This window comes from Leptinotarsa decemlineata, unplaced genomic scaffold, assembly GCF_025532065.1.
Source record: "Leptinotarsa decemlineata unplaced genomic scaffold, Ldec_3_MD MMD2_tig00002974_RagTag_RagTag, whole genome shotgun sequence".
In the NCBI taxonomy this organism is placed as follows: Eukaryota; Metazoa; Arthropoda; class Insecta; order Coleoptera; family Chrysomelidae; genus Leptinotarsa; species Leptinotarsa decemlineata.
Genome location: NW_027412578.1, coordinates 12,573,562 through 12,588,361, shown reverse-complemented (window position 1 = coordinate 12,588,361; position 14,800 = coordinate 12,573,562). Strand labels below are relative to the sequence as shown.

At 35.2% G+C, this 14,800-nt stretch overlaps 1 protein-coding gene across 4 annotated transcripts in view; it reads left to right on the top strand.

Annotated features, from left to right (window-relative positions):
• LOC111514073 (uncharacterized) overlaps positions 1 to 12,620 on the top strand; it is a 69,671-nt gene extending 57,051 nt beyond the window's left edge. For all 4 annotated transcript variants that reach the window (XM_074177503.1, XM_074177502.1, XM_074177504.1 and 1 more), the window contains 3 exons: positions 1,789 to 1,924; positions 6,440 to 6,759; positions 10,462 to 12,620. In XM_074177503.1, coding sequence (XP_074033604.1) covers positions 1,789 to 1,924; positions 6,440 to 6,759; positions 10,462 to 10,557 — 552 coding nt within the window. In that variant the 3' untranslated portion in view covers positions 10,558 to 12,620. The remainder of the gene's footprint in view (positions 1 to 1,788; positions 1,925 to 6,439; positions 6,760 to 10,461) is intronic.
• Positions 12,621 to 14,800: the final 2,180 nt, after the last annotated feature.

The following is a 14,800-nucleotide window of genomic DNA, read 5'->3' as shown; positions in this document are numbered from 1 at the left end:
GAAGTAAGGTGATCTCTGCGGCTTTTATCTGAGCTTTTTGCTGAACGGGTTTCAACTCGGTGAGAGTTGTGGTCACCTCGTTCAGTATCGAAAACTATACCGAGTTCATCAGCTGCTCGAGCAGCTGCCCTAAGGAGAAATGCTCCAATTCCTGCTCTCTCGTGGTCACGGGCCATGCAGAGGAAGGGTTCCGAACTTCTGACGACTTTACAGGCTGTATCCAGTACCATTCTGTCATGTAGACACTTCAAACTCAAAAGTCCACGGCCTCCCTGTTGTCGGGGGAAGTACAACCGTGGAACGGACGATTTGGGATGCAAACTCCTATAGAGATGCATCATTTTTCGGATCTTTACGTCGAGTTGATACAACTCCTCCCGAGTCCACTTCACTACTCCAAACGAGTTAGAGTAAGATTGGAACGGCAAGCATATTTGTTGCAGCAACTTTGTTCTTCCCCGACAGTTCCGATGACCAGATCTGTCGAAGTTTGTGCTGATACTTGCCGCGGAGAGAGTTTTTCACTGCTGTTACCTCTTGTGAGTGGCTTTGTTCCACCCCGAGGTAAGTATACGTCTCTCTGGCATCCAGATGGTGTGAGATGCTTCCATCTACGAGCTGCACATCCTCTCCGTAGTCCCCGCATCGTTCTCTTTTGATTTGGACCATTGCACATTTGTCTATCCCGAATTTCATACCGATAGCATGCGTGTACTCTTCCACTACCCTCAAGGACTGTTGGAGATCCTTCTCTCCAGAAGCATAAAGTTCAAGATCATCCGTATAAAACAAATGGGTGACCTTGTGCCTCCGGTTTCCGGGAGTGCCACAGTTATACCCTCGAGTATTTCTGAGCGCAACGAATAATGGCTATAGTGAGATGCAGAAGAGAAGGGGACTGAGGGAATCACCCTGAAATATACCCCTTCTGAAAGTGACCCACCCTGTTTGGACTCTTGCTTGACCAGATGTTATGGTGAAGCGAGTTCGCCAAAGTGGTATCAGTTGTTCAATGCATCTCACTATGTTGTCGGTACCGCAAGGCATCTGAGCAAATGCAAGATGAGCTCATGCGAAATTATATCAAATGCCTTACGGTAATCGATCCAGGCCATAGAGAGGTTATGCTTAAATTGTATCGAGTCCTGCGTTACACATCTATCGATGAGCAGCGACTCCTCTCTTCGACCCTCTCTGCTCATATATCTGTTCGAACACTCGGTCAACTGCGGTGTGTATTCGTGTGTATAAGATGCTTGTAAACAACTTATAACACGAATTCAAGCATGTTATCGGTCTGTAATTCTTAGGAATCGACAAATCTCCGCTTTTGGGGATAAAAACGGTCCGCCCCTCGACAAACCAATCCGGAATCGGCTGCTCTCCGTCCAGTCATGAGTTGAAAACTCTGGCCAGATGGCGGTGGGTGCTTGGTAGTTTATTATTATTATTCAAAAACACGCTTTTATAGCATACGAAACTAAAAAATGAAAAATAAATATAGTTTAAAAAACTAAAAAACACGCTTTTAAAGAACATCGAACTGAAACGTTAGAAATATTTTTTTAAATAACCTTAAAACAATAACGAACGAGAAATACTAGTATATACTATATTTATATATTTATTCTTCTATTTTATTTCAATTTATTTTCTCTGTGATTTTGTTATTTCTCATGGTTGTTTCTTCTCGTTATGCAGTATATCTTTCAAACCTTTCAAACAATTCTTTCATGTATCATTCTATATTTGGGAACGAGAACGTTGCATTAAATACGTATGTTGCAGGAGCCCGACATCATAGACTCCAGTGAATCCGGAGAAGCTGAAAGCGGCAGGGATTCACCGCCAATCACAATCACGCCAAAATTTTCCTTAATGAAATCGTTGACAAAAGATCCATCGCTGTTAAACACTAAAGAGGGTGAGTACCATTCCCGTTTATTTTGTTTTCCCATTAAAATAATATTTGTCGTGTACGAGGTCTACTCAAGAGGTAAGGTGAAGTTTCATTTTCCTCAAAAAATATTTATAAATTTCTCATAAAATATTTGTTTCGCTAGCACAGTAGCTTTCTCAAGTGTCACTGTCATTGTCTACATTTCAAGTGTTTTTTTGAGTACTCAATTCAAGTTTTTACTCAAAATTTGATGGAAATTTTTTGATCCAATTTTTAGAGCAGATTTTTGGTAAACATTCAGTGTTATTGTCTCTGTGAAAATAGTCATCGATTTGATTGAATTTTGCCTAGAGAAGTGAGTACCGAGTATTGAATATCTGTGACATAATTCAAAATTTGATACACAAATTACTGCTTTGAAAAAGAAATTATCTTCTGGTTGCTTTGCCATGAATGTCATATCTCGTGAACTCGGATTTTCAGCAGAAATAACTGGATATTCAGTCATGGAGAGTCATCGCCGGTATGGAATTCCTTTCTAGGGCTCAGGCAGCCAGATCCTGATGCAGAGTGTATTCGTTATCCAGAAAAGAGCTTCGAGAATAATATTCAAATTGAAGTGTAGGCCACTTTTCTGCAGAAATAAAATACTAACAATACTTGAAGTAATAATTTTAGAGACTCTGCTTACTTCACAAGCATAAAGAAAAGTTTGAAAGCCATACAAAAAGGTCTACGCGTAGCGATGAAAAACTTGCCCTTCCACTGCCCACATTACCATATTACCTTAATTAATTAACTTAAAAAATCTAGAAAATCAGTATAGAACCTTGTGTGGGGAAAGTGCTTCTACAGTTTGGAAGAGTATTTTGCATACAAATTCTTGTCTTGTCTTGTATATTACAATTTATGTCAAGTAATTTTGAAATTGTTTTGTTTTATTCATAACATATTTGTATTTTTCTTCTTATCTTTGATGTTTTTCTGCTTGTTTTTTTTTGATCTGTTATTTTTAATCTCCACTGTATTTTTGTGAATACTATATAGTCTAGAAAAAAAAACATTTTATATATGTTTAACATTTTATGTATTTATGAACATGACACCCTGTGTCTACAAATTTCAGACAATAAAGATGTATCTATCTATCATGTTTTGCGGCACTTTCTTAAGGTCAAGATTTTCTGGTTGAATGAAGGTGGAATAATTGTATTGTCGATAACGGTTCATCGATTTTGAGTTGCAGGTTATTAAAAATTGACATTAGAATACCGCAACACCTGCTATGTTTCTCAGGAATAATTTGCAGGCCTCTGAATTTTCTTTTCAATTATTCAAAGGAGGATACATACCTATTTTGATAGAAATCAATTATTTTATCGCGAAACAGTTTCCAATAAGATATAACAAAATTCTATGGTTAACAACCAAATTAATAGGATATTTACATGAAATATTCCTACTATACTATAACAATTTTCAATTGAAGGAGATTCATTAGCAACGTCGCACTTGAAGTGACCAACGAATAATCCGCTTACTAACTCTGCAGAGGCGTACCAAAATATAATTTTTATTTATTTAAACACATAGGTAATTACGTAAAAATTGTTATAGTAGGTGGCGCTACCTGGTGTCAATGGTAAAACTGATTACATTTTCTTACTATGCCTAATACAGGACTTCAAAAAAACAGAAAAATTTACAGAATAATTATGTTCCTTTTATATAGAAAGAGAACTACAAAGAAAAGAAATAATTACCTATGTTATGCTTATGAAGTTTCAGAATCCATTGACTCGTCCGAAGAGGTAGCCTAATCTTCTTTCCGTCCAATCTCCACATTTTCTCTTCTTCCTTCATCACATGGGCTACAGCACTAGCCCAATCTTCTTTCCGTATCCGTTCCATTGCGAGTTCTAATAAACGTTGGACATCAGAAATTTTATATGTCACGTTTTCACGAGCTACGTAACCCTTAATTTGGGCCCAGATCAGTTCTATCGGGTTTAATTCGCAATGGTAAGGAGGAAGTCTCAAAATTGTGATGCTTTCAGCACGAGATATTGTATCCACAACATGCTGGCGATATCTGTCACGATGCTGTTTAATGATACTCATAAGCTCGGCCTTAACCATGTCCTCCAACTCTGCATGTCTGCTTTTCTGGTGGTCATAGTTGCCAGCTATTCTACTAATCGGCTGTGATAAGAAGCTTTATCCATTACTGTTACCGAATTTGGCTTGACTCGTGAAAGAAAGGATTCAAACCATTCTTCAAAGCGTTGGGCGTCCATGTCTTTATGATAATCCCCCGTTTTTTTGGACAAAAAAATTGGTACACTATCGTCTAAAAAGCCACTCTCGCTACCTATATGGGCGACAATTAGTCGTTGTCCTTTATCCGTTGGTCCGCGTAACCCTGTTGATAAACCGTCCACTAATGCTTGACGGTAACTAGTTACAGTAGTATCTTGCCACATCTTAGATACTGTGTGACCAGCATTCACCCACGTTTCGTCCAGATAATGAATCTTTTTGTGAGCAGAACGCATTTCTCCAATAGAGCGGATATATCTCCGTCGCCATGAGGACTATCTTCTCTTCATATTAAGACAGATTTACGGGATCGTTTGGCATATATAAATTTTAAATCTTTTTTTATTATTTTCCTTAACTTCTCTTTGCTCATTTTTGGAATAAGATCATTATCCATTAGCTTTGTCCTAATGAATTATAGGGTTGGCGCTTTATTCTCAAAAAAGAAAGATTGAACGGTATAGCGTACAACATTTTTCTGGTACTCGTCCAATTCATTTTTTTTTCTACTACGACAATGTACTTTTGGAGCTTGCACAATCCCAGTCACCTTTTTTTCACGTACAATGCGTTCAATTGTCGACACGGATATTCCCGTTAAAAATGAATACTGGGCTACAGCTTCCACTGTACGGAGTGTATTTTTTAAATTTCCGTACACTCTACAGACAATCTTTTTTCTTCTAACGACATAAACTTCCGCTTTCTTTGTACATTACTTGGAACTGCTACGGCATCCATCTTAATACTATAAAAATAATAAAATTCAATCACATTATTCAGCTATTTGTCAGTTGTTTACTTATGTCAAAAACTATTTTAAAGTTGATGTATTTTGAAAAACACTTTATTGTTTTTTTTCTGTTTTTTTCTTTCTTTTTTTTATCTTTTTTTTTCTTTTTTCTTTCCTTTTTTTATAATCTTAGTTCTTTGAATTGTTTTGTATTTCTATTTGTGTCACAATTAAACACAAAGTTTCTTTATTGTGAGGTTTTCACTAGAACAGATTAACAAGTCCGCAACACGTGTTTCGCTGCACAATAGCTTTTTCAAGCGTGTTCACTAACAAACTGAATTCTACATACATTATGATTTATATATACTTTTTGAAATATTACTATCTACCTCGAAATTAATAATATTCTAGGAACTAATTAATGACTGTTATAAATGAGTCTAACGAACATTTATACCTGAGTTTAATAACTAGGTCAACTAATTATCTCACAATAAAGTGTGAATGTGATGAAAATCTATGATAATGTATTTTGAAAAACAAGTATTGGCCAACTGTATCTTACATTTTAAAGTTAATCAATATAACAGTATATTTAATAAATATATTTAATAAATACAAAACAAAGTTACCTTCACAAGAAACAAAACACATTACGCCTATGTAGATAAGGACGCTCAATAATGAAGAAACCGAATGACTAGTTATGGCATTTTAAGGACGCAAATATAAGAGACCAGTTTACCGATTTTTCAAAGTATTTAACGAACTGGTTCACCTATTCGCTCGTACACCCTATCGATATGCAGAAGCTATCTTGTTACGGGGGGCAAACTTTATGAAATCATCCTAATTTTCAATTATTTACAATGGCGATGCATAGACAATAAAAATGACCCCGGTAAGAATTTAGTTCTAACATTTAACATTGTTGCCGTTAGCTCTCAGTTCAATTTGTATATGAGTTACCTTCAATTGAAAATTGTTATGTATATACTTGTTTAAAAAAGTAATTCGAAATTATATTCGAGAGTTTGAAGTCAACAATTTGTATTTCAAAATTCGTGGTCCAAAGTTCATGATTAAAGTCGCGATTTTTTTTTACTCGGAGTACAGTCACTATATGCCACTGTCAACATTCCAAGTGTTTTTGAGCACCTAATTCAATTTTTCACACAACATTTGGCGGAAATTTTTCTATCCATTTTTTCTGATAGATGAAAATCGCCGAACAAGCAAATCACTTCTAACATTTATGCCTTTCAACAACAAACCAAGCATGCTATACAGTTGACACTGTGAACATATGTTTGACACGAGTGTACCAACATAAAAAAACCGCTAATAGAATGTACGTTGCCCGCGAAATTTGAACATCCACCCTATTCTTTGAACAGACCTTACAATCGTGTATACTTCTGGATTTGCTTGTTCACATGTTTATTTCCATTTACACGTTTTATCTGGGTGTTGTTTTTTTTCAGTTTTGCATCGAGACAAAGATTCCAGAGGCCTGGTGAAGACGATAAAAGGCACCTTCACGGAATTTAGAAAATTGCCCCGGCAGAGCCTCATTCTGTTCGCCACAACCCTACTTTTAGTCTTACTGTTCTTCTCAGCGGGCGTCCTTCTCTATCGAATAGGAAAAATCCAAAATAAGTACTCGTTGGCGTTGCAAGGGAAACTGGGAAGCGGCTCCGTAGATATCTATAACGATCTGCTCCAGTGGCACTCTCAAATGCACTCGAAGTCAGCAGGGGCCGTCAACGACTTCCTGGATTCCAATTTGGATCTCATCGCTCAGGTGAAAGGAATTTATTCATTTAATTATTCCGGGGGATAACCCAATTCAGTGTTGACTATCTCCATTCGGGCTTGAAGGCCGTCGTAGTTTGGAACTGCATCCTAACGTTTCGGCAGTACGAGTGGCTGGCTTCTTCAGAGGTTTATTCACCTTGATGATTCACCGATGAGTGGTGATTTCTAGTTTGTAGCTTGTATTTATGTTGACTCAAGTCCGCCTCTCTTGTTGAAGCGTTGCTATTGATCTGTGTTATTACCTGTAACATTGCAAATGTTACGCCATTAACAGGTAATAACACGCCGGCCTGTTATTACATGTAGCCTTGCGATGTTACGTCATTAACAGGTAATGCCACTCCGGCATGTTATTACCTGTAACATTGCAAATGCCATTAACACGCAATAACACGTCGGCCTGCAACATTGCAATGTTACGCCATTAACAGGTAATAACACTCCGGTCTGTTATTACCTGAAACAGTGCAATGTTATGTCATTAACAGGTAATAACACTCCGGCATATTGTTACCTGCAACATTGCAATGTTACGCCATTAACAGGTAATGCCAATCCGGTCTGTTATTACCTATAACATTACAATGTTACGTCATTAACAGGTAATAACACTTCGGTCTGTGTTATTGCCTGTAACACTGCAATGTTACCTCATTAACAGGTAATAACACTTTTTGATCCATCTGTGAACCAACAACTGTCTGCTCTTAAATGTATAGAGTACAACATTCTCTATTGATACATATTTATTGAGTTATGGAGCTACAAAAACACATGACGTTAAAACGAACAAAACTTTTGAATCAACCTACCTACCAGGGTTTTCACTCGCCTCAGATGTACAGCTAATTCACCAAAGTACCTAGAACAAAGAAATATTCAATTTGTTACGTGATGAAATTGGGGATACTTGATGTGAATATATAATATATTCGAGTAACACTGGACTATGAAATTTTCACTGAACAGTTTACAGTAGAGTAGAGTACTTTATTTGGCGATTTTATATGTATGGCAAGTCACGAATGCAGAAGTCCTTGTTTGGAGTTACAAGGATAAAATCATATATAAAAGTAAAGTTTGTTGATCAAATAAAACTATAAATACAAAATCAATAAACCAAGGATTTAATGAGGTCTTTCATAAATTAAAGACCCTACCTTGTCAATATATTCCTCAATGTTATAAAAACAGTGTTGTAGAAGAAACTTTTCAATAGTAGATTTGAATTTCGCGAGGCTCAATGCCTTCAGAGAACCCTGAGGAACCCCTAATACTAGAATTTCCCTACAGTGGGAAGTGCCAACACGCCGATTAGTTGTATCTGAATCATGTCCCAGTCTTATGGCCATTAAACTGTACAATAAACTTTCAAGTACAATAAAAAATCTGGCTCTAAAACTATATCAAATCAAAGAGTTGCTCCTGGATAAATCCTATTCTCTCAAAGAATATATGGATGATAACTTATGATTCTGAACATGTGTAACATTTTAGGAAGATTTTAATAACGATGCTGTTGCATAAATAGCAGATTATTTTAGGTTTTGAATATTTATGTTATACTATATTATCTATGTGAATTGTATATTCTGCCTCTAAGTGCATGGAGTTTATATTTTTAATTTTGTATTTGCACACGTTTTGACATACTCAAAGTCATCTATATATGATCCAACTGAATAAATATTATTATTATTACTATACAAATGTAAGTTTAGAGAATTTCTCTTACTTATTGTTGATTTGTTTCTGGGCAGTTTCAATAAGCTTGCGGATCCCGTTCCACATACATGAATATCACAATGTCTGTCAAATTTATTTTCATGAATCTCTAGTAAAACTTTATTGATATATAATATTGGAAGTGGCATAATTCCAAGTTGAATAAAAAGAGAACGACAGTGATCTTTGTAACCTGCTTTGGCTATTATTTTTATGGCCTTTTTCTGGCACCTAAAAACACTAATAGAGTTACCTGAACTACCCCAAATCAGAATACCATATGACATAACTGAGTGAAATAATCCATAGTAGGCTTTTTTGAGCATCATCAAGCTTACCACATTATTTAATCGTCTCAGTATAAACAAGACAATGGAAAGTTTGCTAGTCACAGCTTTGATGTGATCAGATAAGCTCAATTTATTATCAATAACAAATCCTAAAAAATTTATACTTTTTGATGGATGCATATTTGGATTGAAATATACAATTAAATTTCCAGTTATGATTTAATTCAGAGTCAGCTTATTAGCAGCAAACCATTTATAAGCTGTTTCGCTATCTCGCGTCATTAGGTACATCTGGCTGGTTTTGTGAAACTGATAGATCATTGATATAGATCAAGAACAATAGTGCACCTAAAATGGAGCCCTGAGGTACGCCATGCTTCATTTCTTTGAGGTCTGACTTTATGTTGTTCACTTCAACATATTGGTACCTGTTTGTGAGATAAGACTGGACGAGCTTGAGAGCTACGCCCTGGATACCATACTAACTCATTTTTGCAATTAAAATAGTATGTGATACACAGTCAAAAGCCTTTGTCAGGTCGCATAACGTCAAAGAAGAGTGCTTTCCCTGATCTAGTCCTTCGACTATGTTGGAAATTAGATTGTAAGCTGATTGAGTGGTAGATCTATTTCTTCAAAAGCCATATTGTGAACTGTTGAAGCAGAACCGATTTTCAAAATAAGAATACTTTCCAAATTATAGATATTATGCTATTTAGGCGGTAATTATCCGATGAAGATTTAGAACCTTTATTAAATATAGGTATCACTTTAGATGTTTGAGAAACATCTGGTTTACCAAACCGCAAGACGTGTTTCACTATACAGAAGCTTCCTCAGGCGTGTTCAAACTCGACCAAAGAAGCTATTCTATAGTAGAACACGTGATAGAATGTGAAATGAAGATTGCAAGTTGATTTAGAATGGGGAATGTTCCTCAATTTGGGTTATTACAGCAAATGCAAGTTTGAACAAAATAAAGTTGAGTTTAATTCATGAGTTTTTCAAATTCACTTCGAAAAGTATTCAAATTGATGTTTCAAATGTTGGGTATTAATTTTTAAAGAGATTTGTTTCTAATTCGCATATTGGCAACAGCGCCTGTATCAAGTTGAAATAATTTATACGTACCTAGATATTCTACTTTAAAAAAGGAAAATTATCTTTATAAATCAACAATTAAGGTAAAATGTAAGTTATAGTTCAATACCACCTCCACAAGCCACATAAACAACAGTTGTTTTGTTATTTATTTATATAGAGGAAGACATGTTAGGTGCACAAAATGTCATATGTCACAGAATGTCTCGGAACACAGAACATAAGTAAACAGAACAGCACGCCTCTGAAATATGTCATCTTTGTTTGTTCCATACAGGTAACAGAGTCATTGTCCTTTATTAGCTATAACCGATGTTGCCAAATGTTGAAATAGAAACGAATCCCTTTAAATGTTGAATGCATTATCTCATTCCTCTTTTTTAAGTATTCAAATAATTTTTTAAAGAAAAAGGTTGAAATGATAAGTTTAAAATGCGTTGTTTTAGAGCTCTTTTATGAAAACTACTTGATTTTCGTCAGCAGAAACATTCCCCATTGTTCAAGGTATGAAATTGAGAAAATTTATTCATCTAGAAACAACATCGACGAATAACACAAATAATTTGTTGCAGGTGCGGCAATCACTGGAGGCTTTGTCTTCTCTATTGGTACAGAATGCCAACCCTTCCGATCCAAAACCGCCCGAACCGACCAAAGATGATAGTTAGCAAATAGAATATTCAATTCACCAAAAAATCCTGAATCCCAAGTACGCCCTGTATAACCTCAACGTAAACCTTATCAGTATTCCGATAGGATTCTTCGGGACGGTCGCAGATTGAACAGGAAACGTGGGTCGGTCTATGGAATGTGTGCCGGCGGTTCAATAGTATATAATTTCCCTGTATACACGGCTATCCAGGATGATCCTCTGTGTCTGTGCCACTTGTCGATCATGCCATTTTAAATTGAGGTGTAGGTTAGGTAGAAACCAATTTCCAAATGTATTTTGTTGATTAGACAGCACTTTATACGTTGTACGTAGGGTGGGACTTGCGCAAAAACAAGTACCAATTTAGGAGATAATTCCAATTACGACTGATGGATTATTCAATTTTGAAGCCCGATTGCTTGGAGAGAGTAATAGACAGACGACATAATTTTAGTATCAGAGATTCCTAGAAAATAGGAAAGTTCAAGTTTTCCAAACTACTTTCAGCAGAATGGGGAATGTTCCTCAATTTGGGTTATTACAGCAAATGCGAGTTTGAACAAAATAAAGTTGAGTTTGATTCATGAGTTTTTCAAATTCACTTCGGAAAGTATTCAAATTGATGTTTCAAATGTTGGGTTTTAATTTTTAAAGGAATTTGTTTCTAATTCACATATTAGCAACAACGTCTATATCAAGTTGAAATAATTTATACGTACCTAGATATTCTACTTTAAAAAAGGAAAATCATCTTTATAAATCAACAATTAAGGCAAAATATCAATTATAGTTCAATACCACCTCCACAAGCCACATAAACAACAGTTGTTTTGTTATTTATTTATATATACTTCAGAGTTTCGAACACTTATGAGGTTTGAAATTTTAAAAAAATGTTAACTTTTATTACTGAATCAATTGTATAATCCAAAAAGCCCAATTCAAAATTGAATATTTCACCATTCGAAACCATGTTCTAAATTCATAGGATCCAATTACTTACAGTACTTGAGGAATTTTAAATTATGTACAAATAATTTATTTCAAATTTAGCGCCTCTACGAACCTAGAGAATAAACGTATGTGATAGGAACTTTTGGGCAGAAATAGTTTTAGACCAAATTAGCTTTACGAATAAAGGGGATAGCTTTCCACTGGTCGGGCAATATTTTTTTCCATGAAAAGTCTATTTTTAGTATGTCAAGGTGAAGTTAACTCGCTGGGTACGTCACGCAAAAATTCAAATGAAAATTCGGGTCTCCACATATCAAGAGTTCAATTTTCCAGTGGTCTAAGAAATTAAGAGAAAAAATCAAAACGTTAATGGTGGCTATGTACTTAACTGTCAAAAGTTGTATCATCCAGAAATTTTCCTTGGAAAAACTAAGAAACACTTGCAGGTCGGTCTTCAGATGTTTGGGACAATTTTTGGGAGTTTGGCCAATGGGGTTCATATCTGGTGATCTTGAAGGTCTCCAGACCTAATTTGAAACAATTTTAACATTTATCAGTATCATTTCAAGATGGGGTAGGTTGAAGGGTTTATATAGTTTTCCTCAGACTTGTTCAGAACTTTTTGGTGACCTCTGTTGAGATTTGAAGAAAGATTTTGAGGACTGGCTTGCAAAAGACACATTTGTGATATTTCTAAGGAAGATGGTCTGATTTAGGGTTAGGATTTCGCCTATTACGTTTGCAAAATAACATTTGGGGTTTGTTATTTGAGGTTTTATATATTTTTGTATTTAGTTAGTGATAAGCACATTTTAATATAGTTTGTTTTTTATTGAGGGTTTTAGAAGTTTATTGTTGTGGTTACAATAGATATTTTATTTTCTGTATTGTTATTATTTTGTTGTGTTTATTAGAGAGGGCTCCTCCAAAAGCAGACGTGGGGATGAAAATTATAGGAAGTATTTTTCTATTGTGTTTCGGAAATCGAAATTGTGTGTGAATGATGGTGATTGGTCGGATTTTTTTTTGGAGAAGTCCTCTTCAGTATTCTTAATACAGAAAAACCTGTGATATATTTGTTTTGCTTTTCCATTTGATGAGTAAAGTTTCACTATTTAGAGAGAATTTTCTTTTACCTTATCCTTTGAAAGTCCAGAAAGGTTTGATTTGATGATTTTTCAAAGATAACTGACAATGAAAGAATGCTTTCTTGGAAACTACAATTTACAACGAGTACCATTAGTATATATAACATTTTTTTATATGGCCAGTCTACTTTTTTTTACTGAAATACATTTTTAAAGTTGGACTGCCCAGATTTCCAATTCATGTGCATTTATGGTCGAAATATGCTTGAACATGAAATAGATGTTGATCAGATATCTAGTGGACTTGGAGTCAGTGGACATCTATAAGATATCAACTTTTTGTTTAAACTGAAACAGATTTTTAGAGTTAGACAGTCCAGACTACCGAATAACCCATAGCTATCCAATTCATGGTCGAAATATACTGGAACATGAAATGGATGTCCCTAAGATATCCATTGGACTTGAACTCGATGGACCTCCATAAGATATCCATAATATAACAACAATTTTTTTCAAATCGAAACAGATTTTTGGAGTAAGACAGCCCAAACTATAATGAATATCCCATAGATATCCAATTCATGGTCGAAATATGGTAGAACATGAAATGGATGTCCCTAACAAATCCAGTGGACTTGGAATCAATGGACCTCCATAAGATATCCATAATATACCAATTCTTTTTTTAAATCAAAACAGATTTTTGGAGTAAGACAGCCCAAACTAGACCAAATATCCCATAGATATCCAATTCATGGTCGAAATATGCTAAAACATGAAATGGATGTCCCTAAGATATCCAGTGGACTTGAACTAAGATATTGATTATACAATAACATTTTCTTTAATCAAAACAGATTTTTGGAGTAAGACAGCCCAAACTATACACAATATCCCATAGATATCCAATTCATGGTCAAAATATGCTATAACATGAAATGGATGTCCCTAAGATATCCAGTGGACTTGAACTAAGATATCGATTATACAATAACATTTTCTTTAATCAAAACAGATTTTTGGAGTAAGACAGCCCAAACTATACACAATATCCCATAGATATCCAATTCATGGTCGAAATATGCCAAAACATGAAATGGATGTCCCTAAGATATCCAGTGGACTTGAACTAAGATATCCATTATATAATAACATTTTTTTTTATCGAAACATATTTTTGGAGTTAGACAGCCCAAACTATACCGAATATCCCATAGATATCCAATTCATGAAATATGCTAGAACATGAAATGGATGTCCCTAACATATCCAGTGGACTCTGACTCAATGGACTTCCATAAGATATCCATAATATACCAACCCTTTTTTTTTAATCGAAACAGATTTTTGGAGTATGACAGCCCAAACCATACCGAATATCCCATAGATATCCAATTCATGGTCGAAATATGCTAAACCATGAAATGGATTTCCCTAACATATCCAGTGGACTTGAACTCAATGGACCTCCATAAGATATCCATAATACCCCAACTCTTTTTTTAAATCGAAAAAGATTTTTTGAGTAAGACATCCCAAACTATACCGAATATCCCATATACATCCAATTCATGGTTGAAATATGCTAAAACATGAAATGGATGTCCCTCAGATATCCAGTGGACTTGCACTCGATGGACTTCCAGAAGATATCCATAATATAATAACATTTTTTAAATCGAAACAGATTTTTGGGGTAAGTAAATGTGGGTACGATCTAAGTAACCATAACTGATTTAATGAGCTTTTCGCGGTTTCACCTTAATTTGGCTTGTACTGAGACATGCAAGTCTTAATCTTTGAGACAAGCATATGAGTACTGGCAGGATCAACCAGGAAGCTGACGTTCTATCGTAGAACTAGTTCAGTCTCCATAATATTAAAATAATAATAAATACGTGCGCGTTGTGTGTGCGTTATACGAAATATAAATTTTCGAAACGCCACGCTCAACAAAAAAGTTATATCTATGTGTCTGCAGCCCAAACTATACCGAATATCCCATAGATATCCAATTCATGGTCGAAATATGCTAGAACATGAAATGGATGTCCCTAACATATCCAGTGGACTTTGACTCAATGGACCTCCATAAGATATCCATAATATACCAACCCTTTTTTCAAATCGAAACAGATTTTTGAAGTAAGACAGCCCAGACTATACCGAATATCCCATAGATATCCAATTCATGGTCGAAATATGCTAGAATAT